Source organism: Prionailurus bengalensis, chromosome A2, assembly GCF_016509475.1.
Source record: "Prionailurus bengalensis isolate Pbe53 chromosome A2, Fcat_Pben_1.1_paternal_pri, whole genome shotgun sequence".
NCBI lineage: Eukaryota > Metazoa > Chordata > Mammalia > Carnivora > Felidae > Prionailurus > Prionailurus bengalensis.
The window spans coordinates 21,644,982-21,666,691 of record NC_057348.1 but is presented as its reverse complement, the minus strand read 5'-3'; the positions used below and the strand labels follow the sequence as shown (position 1 = coordinate 21,666,691).

General features: G+C 40.9%; 1 protein-coding gene across 4 annotated transcripts in view; it reads left to right on the top strand.

Moving 5' to 3' along the window:
* The window catches only part of SFMBT1 (Scm like with four mbt domains 1), a 129,316-nt gene that overhangs the window by 98,363 nt on the left and 9,243 nt on the right, over positions 1–21,710 (top strand). For all 4 annotated transcript variants that reach the window (XM_043587630.1, XM_043587632.1, XM_043587629.1 and 1 more), the window contains 9 exons: positions 1,705–1,951; positions 2,621–2,715; positions 3,219–3,320; positions 4,792–4,942; positions 7,265–7,347; positions 11,738–11,864; positions 13,115–13,228; positions 15,542–15,584; positions 17,097–17,161. In XM_043587630.1, coding sequence (XP_043443565.1) covers positions 1,705–1,951; positions 2,621–2,715; positions 3,219–3,320; positions 4,792–4,942; positions 7,265–7,347; positions 11,738–11,864; positions 13,115–13,228; positions 15,542–15,584; positions 17,097–17,161 — 1,027 coding nt within the window. The remainder of the gene's footprint in view (positions 1–1,704; positions 1,952–2,620; positions 2,716–3,218; positions 3,321–4,791; positions 4,943–7,264; positions 7,348–11,737; positions 11,865–13,114; positions 13,229–15,541; positions 15,585–17,096; positions 17,162–21,710) is intronic.

The following is a 21,710-nucleotide window of genomic DNA, read 5'->3' as shown; positions in this document are numbered from 1 at the left end:
AGTCCTTTTAAAGTAGGGTAGCTTTTGAGCTTGTTAGTGAATATAATACTGGTTTCTTGTCTTTGTGAAATCTGTTTATTGGTTATGACATTTCTAAGTTATATTTTGTCGCTTTCTGTCCTACCATTACATGCTTTGTGGCATATGTGAAATGCAATGTATGAATGTTCCAGTTTCTCTACATCTTTGCTGACACTCTTTACTCTCTTTTGGTTATAGCTATGCTAGTGAGTGTGAAGCGGTATCCAATTTTGGACGCGCATTTTCCTAATGACTAATGATGTTGAGCATCTTTTTCTATACTGTTGGCCATTTGTATATCTTTTTGGAGGAAATGTCTTTGCCTGTTTTTAAATTGGGTTTGTGTTTTTTTTTTTATTACAGAATTGTAAGAGCTCCTTGTATCTGATAACAAATCCAGACCAGATATATTTCCAGATGTTTTGTGCATCGTCTTTTCATTTGCTTGACGATATTGTTTATAGCACAAAAGTTTATTTTGATGTAGCCCAATTTATCTGTTTTGTTGCTGTTGCTTATGCTTTTGGTGTCATACCTAAGAAGGCTTTGTTTAAGGCAAAGTCACAAAGATTTACTCCTCTGTTTCCTCCTAAGTGTTTCATAGGTTTGACTCTTATGTCTAATTCTGTGATCCATTCACATTCCCCCTTTAAAACTCAGTTGGTAAATACTCTCCCGGCTGATCTTTATATTTTATACACAGACTCATTTCATTATGCTTAGCCAGAGCCTGGCACATACTAAGTAAACAGTAAAATTCTAATGATTGAATGAAATCATGAACAATGAATTAATAGGTGCCCAGCTCTACATCGACCATGATTCTGACATTCTAATACTTAGCTGTGAATGTGTTTCTCCATTTGTTCGTATGTTCTTTTGCATACATATGAATATGTGAGCAGCGTCACAGAGCAGTTCTTATTAGGGGAAAAAAGTAAGTTTGAATATTAAGAAATGACTAAGTGATAATGGAATCAGCATTCTTTTCTATTCTTTATTGTAGCTTTTAATGTATTTCTAGAGAGTGATAATTAAACTTTTTCTTTCCATCAGCATAATCAAAACACTGTGTTCATAGGAACGTTGTTGTGAAATGAGTGAAAAATCAGAAACAACTGAAATGCCATCAGTAGATAAGTGGGTAAATTACTACTCACTTATAACACAGAATATCAAAAAATGGTCTAACACAATGAAGAGGATTTATATGTACTATAATAGAAAGAAAGCTGTGGTGTATTCAGTAACAAACACAAATTAAAAAAGAGTATACAGTGCTCCCATTGTTCAAAAAATATAAGATAGACAGACACAGGTAGATACTGACTTGGGTACAGAAAACCCAGTGTCAGAGTAAGACTAAGTGCTAAGTAAGACTTAGTAATAAGACTCAGTAATGACGATATTTTAAAAATTCTTATTAGATGAGACTATATACCATAGTCTTAGAGGTAGAGATCTTAGAATAGTTTAATTGCATTGTAAGTAAGATTTTCTATAAGATAAACATTTTCATATCATCTAGAAATAATACTGTAGAGACTTGTATGATATTAGGCCATTCAGTGACATGACTTTGAGTGGATAAAAATATAAAGGCTAATCTGAGATAATTTAAAACTTGACTTTTTAGAATACTGTGTTAACTTCTCTTAATCATTTTACATCTTGTACCTACAGCTCCGTAATGGGAGGAACCCTTTAGATCTCATTGCTCCGGGCTCCAGGCTAGAGTGTCAAGCTTTCCGGGACTTGTTGAGCACTTGGATCGTTACAGTAGTAGAGAACATCGGAGGAAGGCTGAAGCTGCGCTATGAAGGACTGGAAAGTTCTGACAGTTTTGACTTTTGGTTGTATTACTTGGATCCATTTCTTCATCACGTTGGTTGGGCTGCTCAACAGGGATATGAGCTTCAGCCCCCATTAGGTGAAGAGTAATAGGACTTTTTAACTTTAACTGTTACATCATGGTCATAGTATGTTTTTATTAATGTTGATAAAACTGAAAAACGCATTACTCTACATATTACAAAACCCTTTGTGTAATAGAGATGTTTCCAAAAAATGTGTATGCAGTTGAGTGCCTATTTTTTGTTTTTTGGGTTTTTTTTTGTTTTGTTTTTTTGGTTTATTAGTAACTTGCCGCACATATTGATGTACTCATGGACTCCTGCCTCAGCTCCTACTGACCCCTTACCAAAATTGAAGAAAAATTCTCTAGGTAGCATTTAGATACATATAGGAGTAGTCTAGGTCTTGGTTCAAAGTGGATTAAAGTGATTAAAAGAAGTAACAGTGAGATCAAAACAGGAGTGACTGTTTAAAGCAAGTTTGGACGTTCTGTTATTTTGTGGCCTACAGCAATCCTTATAATCTCCCTGTAGGTATTTTCACCAGACTTGCTACCCACGCTCTGAATAGGGGAGACAGAGTACTGAAGTTAAGATGCAGGTTCTTTTGAATGAAGATGGTATAAGTGGGCTGGAGCCCTTTCTTTTCCCTGTGGAAAGTGACTTTTTTGTTTACGCGAATGCTTTCAAAACAGTTATAAAGTAAGTTCTCCTCATTTAAAACATCCTGTCTTGTTTTACTAAAGCCATCCAGCATCTAAAGAATGAAGCTGAGTGGCAGGAGATCCTGGCCAAAGTGAAAGAGGAGGAGGAAGAGCCACTGCCATCGTACTTATTTAAGGTAAGAACAAAAACATGATGGATAGTACTTACCTCTCACAGTGGGGTAGGGCACAGTAACCCCGGGGTCAGTGAATGCGCTGTGATAGTTGGAGGAGGAAAGAGGTTTGAAGGCTGGAGTGATGGGCATCCTGTTTCTCTTCTAAAGGTAGTCTAGGTTTTCTCCCAGAGTTCTCTTAAAGTGTTTGAGTCTTGTCTTTTCCACTTGTAACTACATAGCCCCAGTTGTTACAAAATAAACTTGTTTTCCTCCAGATGGCCTTTGTGTGCCAAATAGAGAGAGTAGGAGTACTTCCAATACTTTTTTTTTTTTTTGAATAATTTTTTCTGAATAATTTTTTTTCTGAATAATTTATTCAAGGAAAGAAAATTACAGGATTAAATTATTTACCAGAAGTTGGACAGTTATATTATTTTAACTAAGAGTAATATTCTGCTATATATGAGTATAAAATTAATGTGAAAATACTATAGTTTTATTCCCTCTTGGTGTTTGCATTTCAGGACAAACAAGTGATTAGCACTCATTCATTCTCTGTAAATATGAAATTGGAAGCTGTGGACCCCTGGTCTCCTTTTGGGATCTCTCCTGCTACGGTTGTTAAGGTAAAATGAGGGCAGCTCTCTTGGTAAGAATTCTGTCAGGGTGACTGGTTTAGGAAAGTGGTAGTGTTTTGATCTTCAGGCTCTGCTGATCTGAGCCATGTTTCTCCTAAGCTGTGAGGCTAGAGTGACTTCTGTGCACATTTTGTATTTGTACTGTCCAGGTCTCTGCGGCCCATTCCTTCTTCTGGGCCTGCTCACCCCAGCCAACCAAAGCTCGGGTGCCAGAGTAGTGGGGTGTGTGGTCTTGGGAGCAGGCCTTACTGAACACTAGAGGGGACTTAACCTGGCAGGAAGCTTGCAGTGTCTGAGAAGCACGGGCACAGGCATCAGCGTCGGTATCCACCCAGGTGCAGGGCTCACTGGGTGAGGGGATGTTGGGGGAGCAGGTGGTCCATGTCATGAGATCTGCCCAGGATTGCTCCAAGATGGAGTCCAGACTCAGACTTCAGTCTTTTGGAAGGCTGACTAAAGTAAGGCTCTGGTTGAGAGTAACCACAGGAGCTGGGCAGGTTGTCAGGCCCTGGTTACTCAATTACTAGAACTGAGGCCCAAGAGAAGGGGTTAGTTCGGCACTGGAGCAGAAGCCCATTTACCCAGAGTAGAACCAGAAGACTGGCATGACTGGAGCAGAAGTTGCTTGGATGCTAAATCATCTGATTGGTCGAGATTTAAATTGTTTTGCTTTAGGAGAAGATTATTTTTGAACAGGGAGGGATTCTCAACCTACAGTGGGATCAGAAGGCCCTATCTGAAGTCTAAAGGGCTGTTGGGTGGCCAGGAGCCAGAGAAGGTTAATAAAACCTTTGGGCATTTGAAACTCGGCTAGGATCCAAAAATTTAATATACAAGTGTGGCCGACTCCTCACTAAACCTAAACTAAATTGTGTTTGGAGCCCAAGTACTTAGATTTGAGCCCAGGTTCTGCTGCTTCTTTGCTGGGCAAAATGGGGCAAGTTATTTAACTTCTTTTTAAATCCAGCTTCCTTATCTGCAAAATGAGGTTGATAATGGTCCCTACCTTATTAAGTTGTAAGGAAGATTAAAACAGAATTGATGTGTGGAAAGCATTTAATTAAAACAGTGCCTGGGGGCACCTGGGTGGCTTAGTCGGCTCAGATCATGATCTCACAATTGGTGAGTTCAAGCCCCATGTTGGGCTCTGTGCTGACAGTTCAGAGCCTAGAGCCTGCTTCGGATTCTGGGTCTCCCCCTCTCTCTGCCCCTTCCCTGCTCGCGCTCTGTCTTTCACTCAAAAATGAATAAACATAAAACAAAAACAAAAACAAAAACAAACCAGTGCCTGACACAGCGGTAACATTTATTGAGTGCTTAGTGTTGCTATACCCACTGTGGCTATGAAGTTTTGTAAGATGTTTGTCTATGCTGAGGAATGACACACACACATATGTGTGTGTATACATACACATAAAACCATTTGTCTGCGTTGTCTGTTCAATGGTACGTGCTGCAGGTTTTTGATGAGAAGTACTTCCTGGTAGAAATGGATGATTTGCGACCAGAGAATCACGCACGGCGATGTTTTGTGTGTCATGCTGACAGTCCCGGTCTTTTCCCCGTGCAGTGGAGTCTGAAGAATGGTTTACACATCAGCCCCCCTCCCGGTATGTAGTTGTTGTTTTCTGAATTGTCCATCAGGGGCTTCTTTTTGAAATGGCATTTATCTCCCTCTCTCTCTCTCTCTCTCTCTCTCTCTCTCTCTCTCTCTGTGTGTGTGTGTGTGTCTCTCTCTGTCTCTCTCTCTCTTCATGCCCCAGCTTGTCCTCAACATTTTTTGGGTCCCAAAACAAGTATAAGTGAAGGCCTCGATTCCATATATTTAAATATTTGCAAGTTATAAGTTAAGCTAAAATGATTAAGTCAAGTTACGTTCTGTCCTCCTACCTTGACAAATATATCTTCATAACACCTGGGGTCCCATGCACGTTCTTGGTTGGCCCCTCCTATGTGTGTCATGAGGGCACAGAGGAATGTGAGAGTAGGACAGGCAGAGAGTATTGGCAGGGTTGGGAGTTGGCAGAGGAGGAGAGACCTCAGAACCAGAACTCGGAGGTAGGAGGCAGATATCAGATGACTTTCTGGTTTCTGGGCATCCGCTTAGAGTGCAGCTCTTCAGACTTGAGAGGCAGGTTTATGATTAAGAGTAGGACTCAGAGAGGCTGTAGGTAGGAAACCAGCAACTCATTTCCCTGGTGTTTGCAACTTTGCAAAATATCTTTGATCCTTTAATCAATGCTCTTAAATATGATTTCGTTGAGCTTGACTGAAATTTTTAATAATTATAGCATAGAATATCTGGACATGTTAAATGTTTATCTGCTTTTTATATCAGCAATCAGATTACTTGATTGGAAGTCTGTATATCCTTTATTAGTAGGCTGTGGGCAAATACAACTTCGCTTCTTAAACGGTGAGTGCTGGAACACTGGGCTGGAATTGCTCTTATGTGTTAACAAGAGTCATAAACTCAGAACTTGTGCTGTTTATTCAGCCTTCATTCATCCAAAAAACATTTATGGAATGTTTGTTATGAGCCAGGTATTGGGTGTGTCTGTCACTGGGGAGGCAAAAGTGAGTATGATGGTTCCTTCAAGGAGCAAGTAGGGGAAACCATAATGGAGCCTCCCAGGTTCTCTCATCAGTGAACACACAGTGGGCACACCTGCCTGGTGGTGGTGGCAGAGGGGGACATGCCTACAGGAGGAAGTTCTTGCTTTGCTGGAAGACTCTGGACATCCCAAGTTCTTTATCTTACCGCTGCCTTTGTGTGAAAAGGAAAAAACAATTATTAACGATACTGGAGCTTTCAGCTTTGTACAGACAACTCATCTATCTCTGTAAGTAGGAGGAAAGTAGTGGATTATGTCACTGGAAATGGCAGCTGGTTTACTGTGAGGAATAGAGGTGGAGGCAGAAGTGGAGTAGGGGGGACATGGTAACAGTCTGAGTTGGGCGGAGGAGGGACTGCAGGGGCCGTGTGGCTATCGGCTGGTGTGGTGTGGTAGCCCGCTGTTGCTCAGCTCTGCACGGCGGAGAGCTGGTCCAAAACGGTGGGGCAGCTGGGCCGATAGTGTTGCCAGGGCATCAGATCTGAGAGGCTTCTACCAAGAACCATGGTGGACTTAAGCAGACAGTTAAGCTCAACTTTTTTCTTCGGAAATGACTTCATGATTCAGGTTACAAGATGGCGTTGCGCTTCTGTACAACATGAATCTGGAAACAGTGCTGAGACTTTTATGTCAGGAGTGGCTAAGATGTGTAAGGACAGAGCTTCATGAGGGAAGAAAGATTATTTGCTGTCCCATCCTTTAGAGCCTGAGTTGGAATAGAATGGATAGTAAGACTGGATTTATTAGTACAAACCAAATCCAGTCATAACTGTCTTAAATTCTTTTGGTAAACTGCTAGCAGCTAATCATATAAAATATTGTGGAAAATAAATGCCTAGTTTGAAGCTTGAAAGTTTAAAAATTTATTCAAAGTGGGACGCCTGAGTGGCTCAATCTGTGTTAAGCCTTCTGCCCTTGATTTCGGCTCGTGTCATGGTCTCACGGTTCATGAGATGGAACCCTGCATAGGGCTCTTCTCTCTCTCCCTCTCTTTCTGCCCCTCTCTGCACATCTCTCTCTCTCTGTCTCTCTCTCTGTCTCTCTCTCTGTCTCTGTCTGTCTGTCTCAAGAAAATAACACGAAAAACAATTTTTTTAATTTATTCAAAGGATTTTATTGTATTGCTATAGTTTGACCACAGTTGATCTGTTTTAAAACATGAAAAATGCTTCTGATTTATAGGGTGTTTTTCCTCCTCCCTAAAAAGAGCAAAGTCCTCAAATTAGCCAATGAGAAGTTGTGGGTGGATATCTGGGGGAATGGAAAAGCCAGGCAGGCATGTGTGGTGTGAATTTTTGTTCTCATATTCTTACCTAGGCTACCCGGGCCAGGACTTTGATTGGGCTGACTACCTCAAACAGTGTGGTGCCGAAGCTGCTCCCCAGAGGTGCTTCCCCCCGGTGAGAACCCTGGTCCCCTCGCTGCCACGCTCCGGGTCCGCTGGGGACTGCTGTGCTTCTCACGCTCATATGCTTCATACTCAGTCCCCTCGCTCAGCTCAAATAAGCATCTCGTTGATTGTAATACAGTGGTGCAAGGAAAATTCATCGACTCAGGAAGTTAATGAATTTTTAAAGTTTATCAGGTTTTTTATTAGCTAAAATCATGAATTTTTTTAGTTCATAATTATTTTTGGTTGCTTAAGAATATGAAAAAGTGTTAAGTGGAAAGAAATGGTTAAACTTATTTAAAAATACTTGCATGAAAATATTACATGCGTATGGCTTACAACGCTAAATAGCAGTAAAAAGCTCACAGCATAAAGCGGTAGGTCCCTGTCCCATCCCTCTCCGTGGTCTCCCTTCCCGGGAAGGTTCGCTCCTATTGTTCTCACTGTTGTTCTGATGCTTATACTTAAATCATTTTCAAAATAGTATGCTGCCGTCTTATGAGTCATTGATTTTAGACATGTCTATGTTATGGTAAGTGAACACTTAGCTATTTTATATTACCTTTTTCCTTGGTCTTAACCCACCTCTTTCTTCCTATAATTTTTGGTCAAATCTGAATTGATTATTTACACTATGATATGTATTCAGGTATTATTCACAGCCAAGCACTGCAGTATTTTATGGTTTTCTCTTTTTTATTTATCCTCAAGTTAATAATTGCCTTGTTTTTCATGGCTTAATTTTCTCCGTTTCTATTGTAGTTCTTCCCACACCTTCCCGGTAGCTTCTCCTAAGTCGGTCACATCGGGAAATCTGTCATCCCCACCCCCCCCCCAACTCTATGAAACTTACAGTTTATTTGAGGGGTGGAGGAAACATTAATTATATATGCAGAAATTCCCTTACCTGACTCTGTCATTGAAAGTCATCTAAATCAGGGAGTCATCTTTTGATGAAACAGTCTATTTTAACTTAAGATGTATAAATCTGCATTCATGTGCTAATCTTTTGGTAAGGCCTTCCCTTTGCATATGGATTGTCATCTCGTGTTCCCTTGAGTCTTTTCCTGACATGTACCTAACATATATGCTGTACACACATGTGTATATACATCACATACACCCTAGGATTTTTAGTACAGTGAGAACTCTTGATACTTTGAAACAATATGAACGCAAAGTTCTTCTCAATTTGTCATTACTTTTCCTTTCCCCTCCCCCCCCCATCCTTTCACACTTGTCTTGCCCACCTGTTTTGGCAGCAGTTTCCTGGTTACTCCCACGTGTTGTTCTCAGTAGCGGCTATAGTTATATGTGGGTGTGTAGTGGAGGACGGCAGCTGTCTCACCAGTAGGAACCCAGGAGCACCAAGAAAAGGCTCTGCAACCAACCACTTCTGCCGGCGTCTCCGGTTCTGCCATTAGCACAGGTTGCTTTGGCTCCCTCCACCTCAGGAGTGGGCCCTGACCGAGACGACTGTGAAGAATGCAAGCATTTGTGCCTGGGTCCTAGTTCCATGTTTAGAGCCAGATGCTCGCATTGCCACCCTGTAGCCTTTCCCAGAAGTCTCTTTGGTCCAACTAGACCTGTGTATATTTTTGCTGTTTAAAGTTATTTCTTTGTATTTTAGGACAGAAGTGTTAAAATGCAAGCTGTTCCCTAGGCATGTTCTCTTTTCCTCATGTCCATGACCACTTAGATACCCTGATGTAGGAACTTTGTCATTTCTTTTTTTTTTTTTTAATTTTGTTTTAATGTTTGTTTATTTTTGAGAGAGAGAGAGGGAGACACAGAATCCAAAGTAGGCTCCAGGTTCTGAGCTGCCAGCACAGAGCCCAACATGGGGCTCAAACTCGTGAACTCTGAGATCATGACCTGAGCCGAAGTCAGACGCTTAACTGACTGAGCCACCCAGGGGCCCTGGAACTTTGTCATTTCTAAGATTTTTCTGAGAGACATCCTTCTTAGCAACCTACATTCTCTCTTTCTTTTTTAAAAAAAATTTTTTTTTTTCTTAACGTTTATTTATTTTTGAGACAGAGAGAGAGAGAGAGACAGAACATGAACGGGGGAGGGGCAGAGAGAGAGGGAGACACAGAATCGGAAGCAGGCTCCAGGCTCTGAGCATTCAGCCCAGAGCCCGACGCGGGACTCAAACTCATGGACCGCGAGATCGTGACCTGAGCTGAAGTCGAACGCCTAACCGACTGAGCCACCCAGGCGCCCCCATTCTCTCTTTCTTTAGACAGGTTGCTCACTAGACTTGCCATAAAATTTTAATCCTGGGAACTGTCCTTCAGTGCCACCCAGGGATTTGTCTTTCCCCTTTCTTAAGATTTGAGATTCCTGTTTTCTACATCTAATGGTCTCCTTCCTCTTTCTTGGTTTATTCCCTTGTTTTGATGGAGCCCATCTCCTAGTAGCTTCCTGAAAAGGAATGCAAGAGAGGTAAATTTTAATAGACTTTGCATGTTTGAAAAGGTCTTCGTTCTATTAACTTGACTGATAGTTTGGCTCAATGTGGAATTTTAGGTTAGAAGTTACTTTACCTGAGAATTTTGAAAACATCATTTAGTTGTTTTCTACCTTCCAACGTAGCAGTCGAGAAGTTTACATCTATCTTTATTCTTGATCTTTTATAGATGACCTGCCTTTTACTCCTCCCTGAGGGGTTATAGATTCTCTTTGTCACCATGTTTCATAGCTAAGCCATGGCATGGCCTGTCTTCATTCACTTGCTGGGTTCTCAGCACATTCTCTGTAGACACTTGTTCCTCTGTGCTGGGAAGTTCTCTTGAATCTCTTCTTTGATTTCCTTCCTTTCATTTTCTCTCTCCTCTTTTTCTGGAATTTCTTTTATTTGTATGTTGGCCCTCTGGATCAGACCTCTACTTTTCTTACCTTTTTCTCCTGTTTTCTGTTTCTTAAGTCTTTTTGCTTTGCTTGATGAAAGATTTCCTAAACTTTATTTCAGTCCTTCTTTAGAGTTTTTAATTTTTAATATTCACATTTTTTAATTTTCCAGAACTATTTCTGTTCTCTAAATATTTATTTTTAGCAGTGTACTATTCTTGTTTTAAGGATGTGATAGTTTTTCTTATCACTCAGAGGATGTTAATTGCCCCTGCCTTTTGAGAAATTTTCTTCTTGCATAAGAAGTTTTCTCCATGTTGCTTGTTTTGTCTATTTTGGTCCCTAGCTTTCATATTTTTAGATGTCTGATAATGCTTGGTGGTTTGCTCCTATTTGAGAATGGGGGACTAAAAACAGATAAAGCTGATTGGAAGTTCTGAGCATGTTGGTGGGGATTGTCAACTCTAAAGTTCTCTTTAGGGTGGGGTCTGGCTGGCCATTTGTTGGAGACTCCTAACATATCTTCATGTGTTTCTTCCCGGGCTTGTCATATTACCATAAGAAGTCTTTTCCAATCCCTGCCTGGAGAGTAGAGGCGAGGGCTGGACCTCTCAGCATCCCACGTGCAAACCCCTGTTTTGGGCGCTGCATACATGCCCTCAGTGGTTCCTGTGTCCTTCTGACCTGGAGTCTTGTGTCCTATCCTCTCTGAAAAATAAATCTCATCTCATATACAGGAAGAAATGGGATAGTTTCCCTGGGGTGTGGAGACATGACCTAAGTGCTTCTTAAATGTTTTCAACAAATTAGTTCTAGATACTGTTCTAAATTTTAGCTTATAAAACGTTGCTGTTGTCTCCCGTTACATCCATACTAGTAGGTTTATGTAAAAAAACTAAACAAAACAAAAACCCCACTTTAGTTTTAGTGCTGTCAGAAGGAAGAGAGAATAATCAAATACGGAAGTTCAGTTCTCCGTTTTGACCCAGAAGCTGCAAATTTTAAAAACACATATTTTCCTTCTGTTCATAAGTGTCATTTATCCTGACTGACTTTCATGATATACAAGGAAGTAGGAACCAGGCAGCTTATCTATCGTGTGTTAGAGCCCTTTGTGGGAGGGAAGCGAACCAGCCATGGGTGAGAGCCAGTTGGTTCAGGGCACAGAGCCTTAGGTACTTTATTTATTAAAAACTCATAATAACCCAGTGAGGTAATGTTCTCAAGGTCATCTGACAGATGACAAAACTCAGGCAAAAAGAGGTTCCACAGCTTGAGTGAGGTCACACAGGTAGCAGTAATGTGGGTATACCTGACCTTAAAGACCATACTGCTTATAACACCAAGAGAGATTATATATATATTATATATATTAATATAATTATTATATATAATATATAATATATTATATACATTAATATAATTATTATATATATAATATAATAATTAATTATATTAATATAAATATTACTTGGAATAATAAATCTCTCGGGTCAGCACGAGTTAATACTGAGTATGTGTTTGGATTTGATTCATATATTTTCTAGTCAATTACTGAGCATGAATTTAAGGAGAATATGAAGCTTGAGGCAGTGAACCCTCTTCTCCCCGAAGAAGTGTGCGTTGCCACCATTATTGCAGTGAGAGGCTCCTACGTATGGCTCCAGCTGGAGGGTAAGTGCCACACTCCTGAGAAGCCTTCCTGTGGCCCACTCTTCTGAGCCTTCCTGTTTACCCCTGTGATGTGACTTGTTAGACTTAGTCAATTAGCTAAATAGGGGCCTTGCTCAGAGACTTGTAATTTGTTGTTCTGGGTTTTTTAAAATTTTTCTTTAACATTTATTCATTTTTGAGAGTGAGAGAGACAGAGCATGAGTGGGGGAGGGGCAGAGAGAGAGGAAGACACAGAATCTGAAGCAGGCTCCAGGCTCTGACGTGGGACTCGAACTCATGGACTGCGAGATCATGACCTGAGCTGAAGTCGGACGCTTAACTCGGACGCTGAAGTCGGACTGAGCCACCCAGGCGCCCCAGAGACTTGTAATTTGTAATGCAAGATTCTTAGCGAAAAACTTGAGTTTCAAGTCCTTGAGTTTCAAATTTTAGGAAATGAATGTAAATAAAAAGCCTTCACTGCAGAGTCCTGTTTTCTTGAAGGGAAAGTATAAGGCAAGTGGCTATGTTTTAATGTCACCAGAATATATGAGCATGAGCATTCACACATAGCTTATTTAAGAGATAATATTTTGTTTGCCCTAACCAATAGAACCAAAGTGTATGTAAAATAGAAAAGACATACTGAAAGTAATATTCAGTGATTGAATGGGTTTGTGGCTGGAGAGCGTTACGTGAGCACTCAGCTGCAATTACTGAATATGGCCTGGGTTTCTTTTTTTATTCGGCTACCAAACAGTCAGACTTGGTACCTACTGTTTCCAGTTTGTAGACTTGATATTTAATGCAGATGTCAAGGATGGTATTGAATACAGACTTCTGTGTAACCCCTGCTGGGCAGCCTCACTTCCTGATTGGCACCCACAGTCTATGAGTACCAGAACCAATGTTCTTAGTGTGTGGAGCTGCCCCTGCTGCCTTTTGTTTCCCAGTTATTGCGTGGAACTGACTGTATTTGTCAGTCAGCCGAGTGTTTCTACTGTTAGTTCCAGTTGCCTATTTGCTGTTCCGTAACTAGGGGTCATTCTGTGTATTTGCTCCCCACTTTCATTTTTATACAGTTATGCGTAGGGGATGGTTTACCCTTTTTTCTTAATGTTTGTTACACATGAACAAGTATGACTTCTGTGTAAAAGGAACTTACCGAAAGACTTTGTGTCTGCATTATTGCAACAGTAGAACATTGTCCAGGAAGTACTTTATGAAGAAGGCTATTTAATGGTCTAAAAATTTTTTTTTAATCTAAACAGGTTCTCAGAAGCCCATACCTGAATGTATTGTGAGTGTGGAATCCATGGATATATTTCCTTTGGGCTGGTGTGAAACCAATGGCCATCCCCTCAGCGCCCCTCGCCGAACACGAGGTAGTGGTCTATTTCTGGGCCAAGGGGTTGATTGTTAAATAATCTGTCGTGTGGCTGCCATCAATTAGGATGAATGTGGACATTTCAGAGAAAAGCAGAGTGGTGTTCTGACTGTTTATTCCTACATAGGGAAATCACTTATTGCAACCTGCCTGGATTGCCTGAACAGTTTCTGTGGGTCAAGAATGTGGGCACAACGTAGCTGGGTGCTTTGGATCCAGGCCCCTTATGAGCCTGCAGTCAGGGTATCAGCCAGGACCCCAGTCATCTTAGGGCTCAAGGTAGGGAGGCTCTGCCGCCAAGTGTACTCAGATGGTTGTTAACATGACTCACTTCCTCGTGGCTTTTGGACTGAGGGCCTCAGGTCCTCGCTGGCTGTTGGTGGGAGTCTTCCCTCAGTTTCTTGCCATGTGGACCTCTTCGTCAGGGAGCCCACAGCAGGGCAGTTGGCTTCCATCAGAACCAGCCAGGGAACAGAGCAAGGTTGAGGAAGGTAGAAGCCAGGGTGTTTTTGTAACCTAATCTTAAAAGTGACATCCCATCCCATAAAGTTTGTTTATTTTTGAGAGCGAGTGAGCGCACCCAAGCAGGGAAGGGGCAGAGAGAAAGGGAGACAGAATCCCAAGCAGACTCTGCACTGTCAATGCAGAGCCCTCCGCGGGGCTCAAACCCACGAACCGCGAGATCACGACCTGAGCCGAAATCAAGAGCCGGACACTTAACTGACTGAGCCACCCAGGCACCCACCACCCTTTTAAAAACAGCTCTATTGGGATAGCATTTATGTAACATAAAATTTGATCCTGTTATTTAGTGATTTTTAGTACGCTCATGGAGTTGTACAACTATCACCGCAGTAAATTTGATAATATTTTCATCATCTCAGAAAGAAACCCTGTACCCCTTGGCAGACACCTCTTTGTCCCCCCAGCCCTAGGTAGCTACTTCTCTACTGTTTTCTCCTATATAGATTTGCCTGTTCTGGACATTTCCTGTGGAACCAAATGATGTATGATCTTTTATGACTGGCTTCCTTTGCTCAGCATGATGTTTTCAGAGTTCATCCATGTGGCAGTGTGTTCTCAGTACTGCGTTCCTTCATAGGTTTTAATACTGTTCCATGGTAGTGATATGCCGCATTTTCTTTATCCAGGCATCAGTCAGTGGCCATTTGGGTTGTTTTCTGTTCCTAAGTCATTATGAAAAATGCAGCTGTGAACATTTGTGTACAGGTTTTTATGTGGACACATGTTTTCATTTCTCGAGTATAACTCTGTGTTTAACACTCTGAGGAACTGTTAGACTGTTTGCTGAAGTGGCTGCACCATCTTATATCCCCACCAACAGTGTACGGGGATTCTCCTTTCTTCTCACTACCCCAACCCTTGTTACTTTCTGAGTTTTTTATTTGTGTTTTATAATAGCCATGCTGGTAGATGTAGGGTGGTATCTTACTGGGGTTTTGAGTTGTACTTCCCTGATCATCAGCAATGTTGAGTATCTTTTCACGTGCTTATCGGACATTGGTATATCTTCTTCGGAGGAATGTCTGTTCAAGTCTTTTGCCCATTTTTTAATTGTTTTTTGTTGTTGTGTTGTTGTTGAGTTGTAGAATTTTGTTACATATTCTAGATATTAATACCTTCGTTATCAGATATGTGACTTGCAAATATTTTCTCCCCATTCTGTGGGTTGCCTTTTCTCTCTCTCTCGACACACAGGAGTTTTAACTCTTAATGTAGTCCAATTTATTTTTTCTTTTGTCACCTGTGCTTTTGATGTCATATCTAGAAAATCATTGCCAAATCTGATGTCATGAAAGATTTTCCCTATGTTGTCTTCTAAGAGTTTTATAGTTTTAGCCTTTATGTTTAGGTCTTTGATCCATTTTGAGTTAATTTTTGTATATGGTGTAAGGTAAGAGTCCAACTTCATTACTGTGGGTAGTCAGTTTTCCCAGCACTATTTGTTGGAAAGGCTGTACTTGTCCCATTGAATGGTCCTGGTATCCTTGCTGAAATCAGTTTTTCTTTTGAATATCTTTTCCTGTGTAGAAAATATTCATAGGAGTCAACTGACTTGTGAGCCTTGAAAATATTATTTTTGGTCTTTGTGTAAAGACTCTTCGTACCCAGAAAATGTGCCTCAGTCTAGATATTTAGACATATCAGCACTTAATTCATAGTACTTACTAGTTAAATATACGCAATGACCAGGTTTTTAAATGTGCTAATGTTAGCTTAATACATATAGAAACTATTCTTTTGTCTGTTTGTTTTTCTTGACATTTATAGTTTTGTTTTCTTCTTACAGTCCAGAAACAGAGGAAAATTGCAGTGGTTCAACCAGAAAAACAGTAAGTAATAGAATAGTATAACAGTATGTTTAAATAATTGACATTTGAAAATTAGAATATCTAGAAAAAGAAGTCACTGTTTCAGAGAGTATATCTCATGTGTTATTTTCTCAGGTGGAAGCATAATTCTTTAATTCAGCTTTTGTTAGGTTACATATTTTTCCTTACAGCATATATGTTCTCTAAAATGGCATTGTATACAAAAGGGTAAAATGCCTTCTCAAGATGTTCCCCCTGTTGGGTCTTCTTTGGCTTTTAAAGCCTGAAGGCATTTGAATAAGAGAGGAAATAGAATCTCTGTGCTGTTATTTGTTATGGAAGAACAGAAATTATAAATTAGGATATGACTTGTCACAGTGAAAAAAACCTTGAGGTAGAAGACAGCAGCTCTATAAGAAAAGGTGCACTCAAAGGGGTGACTTGGTGTCCCATTGTAGCATACCTTCATACACAGCTTTTGGGAGGCATTTATTTAATTAGTGGTGCCTTAAAAATACACATACATGCGTGTTTCCAGATGCTGGGTTTTCAAGTCTATATTAGTTTGCTCAAGCTGCCATAACAGAATACCATGGACTGGATGGCTCAAACAACAGAAATTTATTTTCTCCCAGTTGTGCAGGCTGGGAAGTCCGAGATCAAAGTGCCAGCCTGATTCCATTCCTGGCTTGGCTCTCCCTACAGACTGCCAGCTTCCCATGCATCCTCACATGGTGGCACTAGCTGGAAGGGAGAGCCAGCCCTCCTAGATCAGAGTCCTGCCTTTATTTACCTCATAAGCGTTCTATCTCCAGACACAGTCACAGTGGGGCTAAGAGACACAACAAGTGAATTTTAAAGGGACACAATTCAATCTATAGCAGATTCTCTGTAAGTTATGGCTGTTTCTGTGGCGGTGTGAGTAATAAAATGGACAGCAGAAGTGGAGAGAAAGGCCACAGACTTCAGTCCCAGGCAGGGAAGTGAGATAGCAGTGTCAAAAATCCGGCCCCGGACTTCTCCTTGACTTAGTTGCCAAGACGGATCCAGAGTTTTAGTCAGAAAGTATTCCCAAAAAGATAAATCAGCCTTTTTCATTGATTGGTGCATATAGAATAATTCTCTGATTTGTAAAACATAATTTGTCTTTAATTTTGAAACTAATAAAAGAAGAAAACAGACCCTTGTAAGAAATGTGTTTGTTCTTTGACTATTGAAAAAAATGAACAATTTACTTATGGTGTGAGAATTCCAGAAGGAATTCTATAATTTGTTGTTCACATGAATGAAAAAAAGTTGATTTAAATATGAAGTATTACAGCACTGTCTGCAGACTGTCTGTTGGCTCATTAAACCATGTACATAGTTTTAAAAACAATTGTTAAAAAAAAAATATGAGCAGGGAAGCACCTTCTGTTACACATTTTGCAATCTGCCACATTTGCTTTCTTCTTAGATTTGAAGGAAACTAACCCTCAAACTTTACTGACCGTAAGGATTATCTCACTATTTTGTTGTGTTATCTTGACTCAGAATACCATCCTCCAGGACTGTCCATGAGGGCCTGAAGAATCAGGAGCTGAACTCCACAGACTCAGGTATAAGTGTATGCAGTCTTATGGAAAGGAGGACCTTTATTTTCTTTTAATGGGCTATATCTTAAACAATACATTTGATTTATAGGATGTAGCTTCATACTTTTTTTTTTAAGATTTTAATTAATTTATTTCTTAATTTTATTTATTTTGAGAGAGAGAGCAAGCACGAGCAGGGGAGAGGCAGAGAGAGAGAATCCTAAGCAGGCTCCATGCTCCACACTGAGCCCGACTCGGGGCTCGATCTCACCACTGTGAGATCATGACCTGAGCTGAAATCAAGAGTAAGTGCTTGACCAACTGAGCCACTCAGGCACCCCAAGGTTTTATTTTTAAGTAATTGCTACACCCAGCTTGGTGCTTGAACTCACAACCCTGCGATCAAGAGTTGCATGCTTTACTGACTGAGCCAGCTAGGTGCCCCCAAAATGTAGCTTCATAGAGGGGGCCCCTTTTTTTTTTTTTTAAGTTTATTTATTTATTTTGAGAGAGAGTGGGAGAAGGGCAGAGAGAGGGGATCACAGGCAGGCTCTGCACCATCAGTGCAGAGCATGATGACCTCACAAACCGTGAGATCATGACCTGAGCCGAAGTCAGACACTTAACCGACTGAGCCACCCAGGCACCCCCATAGAGGGTTCTCTTTTTTTTATTTTATTTTTTTTTGCTTGTTTATTTTTGAGAGAAAGAGTGCGAGTGGGGGAGGGGCAGAGAGAGACGGAGACAGAATCTGAAGCAGGCTCCAGGCTCTGAGCTGTCAGCACAGAGCCCCGATGGCGGTGCTCGAACCCACAAACTGTGAGATCACGACCTGAGCCAAAGTCAGACACTTAACCGACTGAACTATCCAGATGCCTCGAGGGTTCTCTTAATTGTGACTTTAAAGACTTACAATTGTCCAAGATGTATCTAGTTTAATAACTATCTCTGGGATGATATTTCTGTCCACTTATAACTATTCTCTGCTGATCACTTGGGTGCCAAGGTCGCTGGAGGTCAATATTCTCGTTCCTGAGTTTAGGTAAAGAACCAGAGCCTTTCCAGGCAGTGCACTTTCTTTTTTTTTTTTTTTTTTTAATTTTTTTTTTTAATGTTTATTTATTTTTGAGACCGAGGGAGACAGAGCATGAGCAGGGAAGGGGCAGAGAGAGAGGGAGACACGGAACGTGAAGCAGGCTCCAGGCTCTGAGCTGTCATCACAGAGCCCGACGCGAGGCTCGAACTCACGAACTGTGAGATCATGACCTGAGCCGAAGTCGGACGCTTAACCGACCTGAGCCACCCAGGCGCCCCCAGGCAGTGCACTTTCTTAAGCTGTGTGGTTGGGAGGTAGATGTTTATTGTTCTTTAAACCTTTTTTGTGATATAGGTTGTGTGTATATATTTCACAATTAAAAAACAGCGCTGGAAAAACAGATTGTCCCAGAGGCAATGCCTGATAAATGAAACAAGAATCATTGCTGGAGGCCAAAGCCTGTTGTCAGGGGGTCTCTCCTTGGAATTGTTCTTGGCTCCACCTTTGCTTGTTGTATGCTTAGCATCTTGGCTGTGTGTATTCTAGCACAGATTATGCATTTGGATGGTATTTAGTAAATGCTTAGAAAAGAAATCAAAGCTCAGAGAGGCCACACAGCTTTATGAATATAGATGGGTCAAAAATACAACTTGGATCTTTCTTGGTTCAAAACACACACTTTTGTCTCTTCCACCCACTGCCTTCTCATTATGTCACTTACACATAAAAAAGTAATTAACTTTAGTATAATAACCAGTTTGCTATACTTGCTTACTTTTATTTTCTGATAGCTCCTTATGAGACTTTTCCCTGTGTTTTTTTTTTTAATTTTTTTTATACTTACTTATTTTTGAGAGACAGAGAGAGACAGAGTACAAGTGGGGGAGGGACAGAGAGAGAAGGAGACACAGAATCCAAAGTAGGCTGCAGGCTCGGAGCTGTCAGCACAGAGCCCGGGGCCGGGCTTGAACTCACAAACCGTGAGATCATAACCTGAGCTAAGTCGGACGCTTGACCAGCTGAGCCACCCAGGCGCCCCGACTTTTCCCTGTGTTTAACAGGCCTGGTGATAGTGGTAGTATTGTTTTATTCATAATACTGTTTTTGATTTTTTTTTTTAATGTTTGTTTATTTTTGAAAGAGAGAGAGAGACAGAGCATGAGTGGGGGAGGGGCAGAGAGAGAGGGAGACACAGAATCCAAAGTAGGCTCCAGGCTCTGAGCTGTCCACACAGAGCCCAACATGGGGCTTGAACTTGTGACCCATGAGATCATGACCTGAGCTGAAGTCAGACGCTTAACCGACTGAGCCACCCAGGTACCCCTATTCATAATATTAAAGGGAAGGTATTTAATCTTTCCCTATTAAATAGGTGACTGGCATGTAATTGCTGAAGAAGTTCCTTTCTATTTCTGGTTTTCTAGGAACCTTGGTCATAAACACATGCTCACATTTACAAAATAATTTTTCCTTAGCATTGGATGATCATATGATTTTTCTGTCTAAGCTTATTAATGTGGTGCATTTCAGTGGTAGATTTTTTTTCCTAATGTTGAATCATCCTTCTGTTGCTTGCTAGGGTAACTCTTACTTGACCATAATGGTATCTTTTGAGTACCCAGCAGAATAGCATTAGTGAATATCTTTTTAAAAATTACCCACTTTTTTATTGAGATAAAAGTGACATATAACATTATATTAGTTTTAGCAGTGCAACATAGTAAATATGTAAATATGTAATATGTAATATGTAAATATGTAAATATGTAAATATGATATTTACATATATTACAAAATGATCACCACAGAAAATCTAGTTAATATCTACCACCACATATTATACATTTTTTTTCTTGTGATGAGAACTTTTAAGATCTGCTCTCTTAGTAACATGCAAATGTACAATACATGGGATTATTACTACACTCACCGTGCTGCACATTACATTCCCCGGGACTTATTTATATTTTATAACGGGAGGGTTGTACCTTTTGGCCACCTTCACCCATTTTGCCCACTCCCTGCCCCTGCTCTGGCAACCACCAGACTGTTCTCTGTATCTCTGAGTTATGGCTTTGTTGTTGTTGTTGTTGTTTAGATCCTACATTCAAGTGACATCATATGATATTTGTCTTTTTCTGAATTATTTTACTTAGGGAGTGAACTCAGGGTCTGTTCATGGTGTCAGAAATGGCAGGACTTCCTTTTTTTTGCATTTTTAATTATTTTGAGAGAGAGCGCACGTGCTTATGAGCGGGGAAGGGGTAGAGGGAGGGAGAGAATCTCAAGCAGGCTCCACACTGTCAGCATAGAGCCTGACGTGGGGCTTGATCATGATCTGAGCCAAAATCAAGAGTTGGTCGCTTAACCGACTGAGCCACCCAGGTGTCCCAGGACTTCCTTTTTTTAAATGGCTGAATAATATTCCACTCTGTGTCCATTCATCTATCCATGGACACTTAGGTTGCTTCCATTGCCTTGACTGTGGTAAATAGTGCTGCACTGAACATGGCAGCAATAGGTGCAGATGTCCTTTCAAGTTAGTATTTTTGTTTCTTTCAGTTAAATTCCAACCAAAGTGGAATTGCTGGATCATATGATAGTTCAATTTTTAACTTTTTGAGGAACCTCGATACGCTTTTTCCTAGTGGCTGTACCAATTTACATTCTAATGGTGTACCAGTGTTCTCTTTTCTCCACCACCTTGTCAACACTTGTTATTTCTTTTCATTTTTTTAAGATTTTATTTTTAAGTGATTTCTATACCCTTTGTGGGGCTGGAACTTACAACCCCAAGATCAAGCGTCGCATGCTCTACCAACTGAGCCAGCCCGGTGCCCCCACACTTTTTATTTGTCTTTTTGATAATAGCCATTCTAACAGGTATCTCTAATGAGGTAATATGTCATTGTGGTTTTGATTTGGTATCAAAAGGTAAGGTAACTCTTTAATTTTGATGCACTACTGGCTATTCTAATGCCTACTAAAATTCTAGGATTAAGACATTAATATTTCTCAAGTGACCTCAGCCATGTTCTTTTTGGTTTGTGTTTTGTCATTGTTCTGGTTACCTTGGAAACAGTCAGACTGGTATTTGCATGCAGGAGTTTCACTGGGCAGTGCTTTTTGGGAACAGCTCCAGGGTGCGGGAAGGTAAAGGAAGCAGAATTGGGCAGAGGGAGAAGTTGAGTTGCAGTGCGAATGTAACAGAAGTTTCTTCCAGCCCGTGGGGGAGCCTTTTAGCTGGCGTGGCCACTTGGAGTTGTCCCTAATTGAGGGGTGGTGGCCACATCTTTGTACTCCCTCTTTGGTCAGTGGTTAGAAGTGGGCTGCTGCTCCCTGCCCACTCACATAGAGTGGGACTTTGGGCAGGGTGCCTCCTAGTGAGAGGGTAGGCAGAGGGTAATTCTGGGATGCCTTACAGCTGAAAGCCATAAGCTGCCAACACTGCCAGCAGCGGGGAGCGTACGGGCCTTAATTCTGAAGAGGGGGATGTGGGTGGCATAGTTCAGGTGGAGAAGGGGGTACAGACCTGCT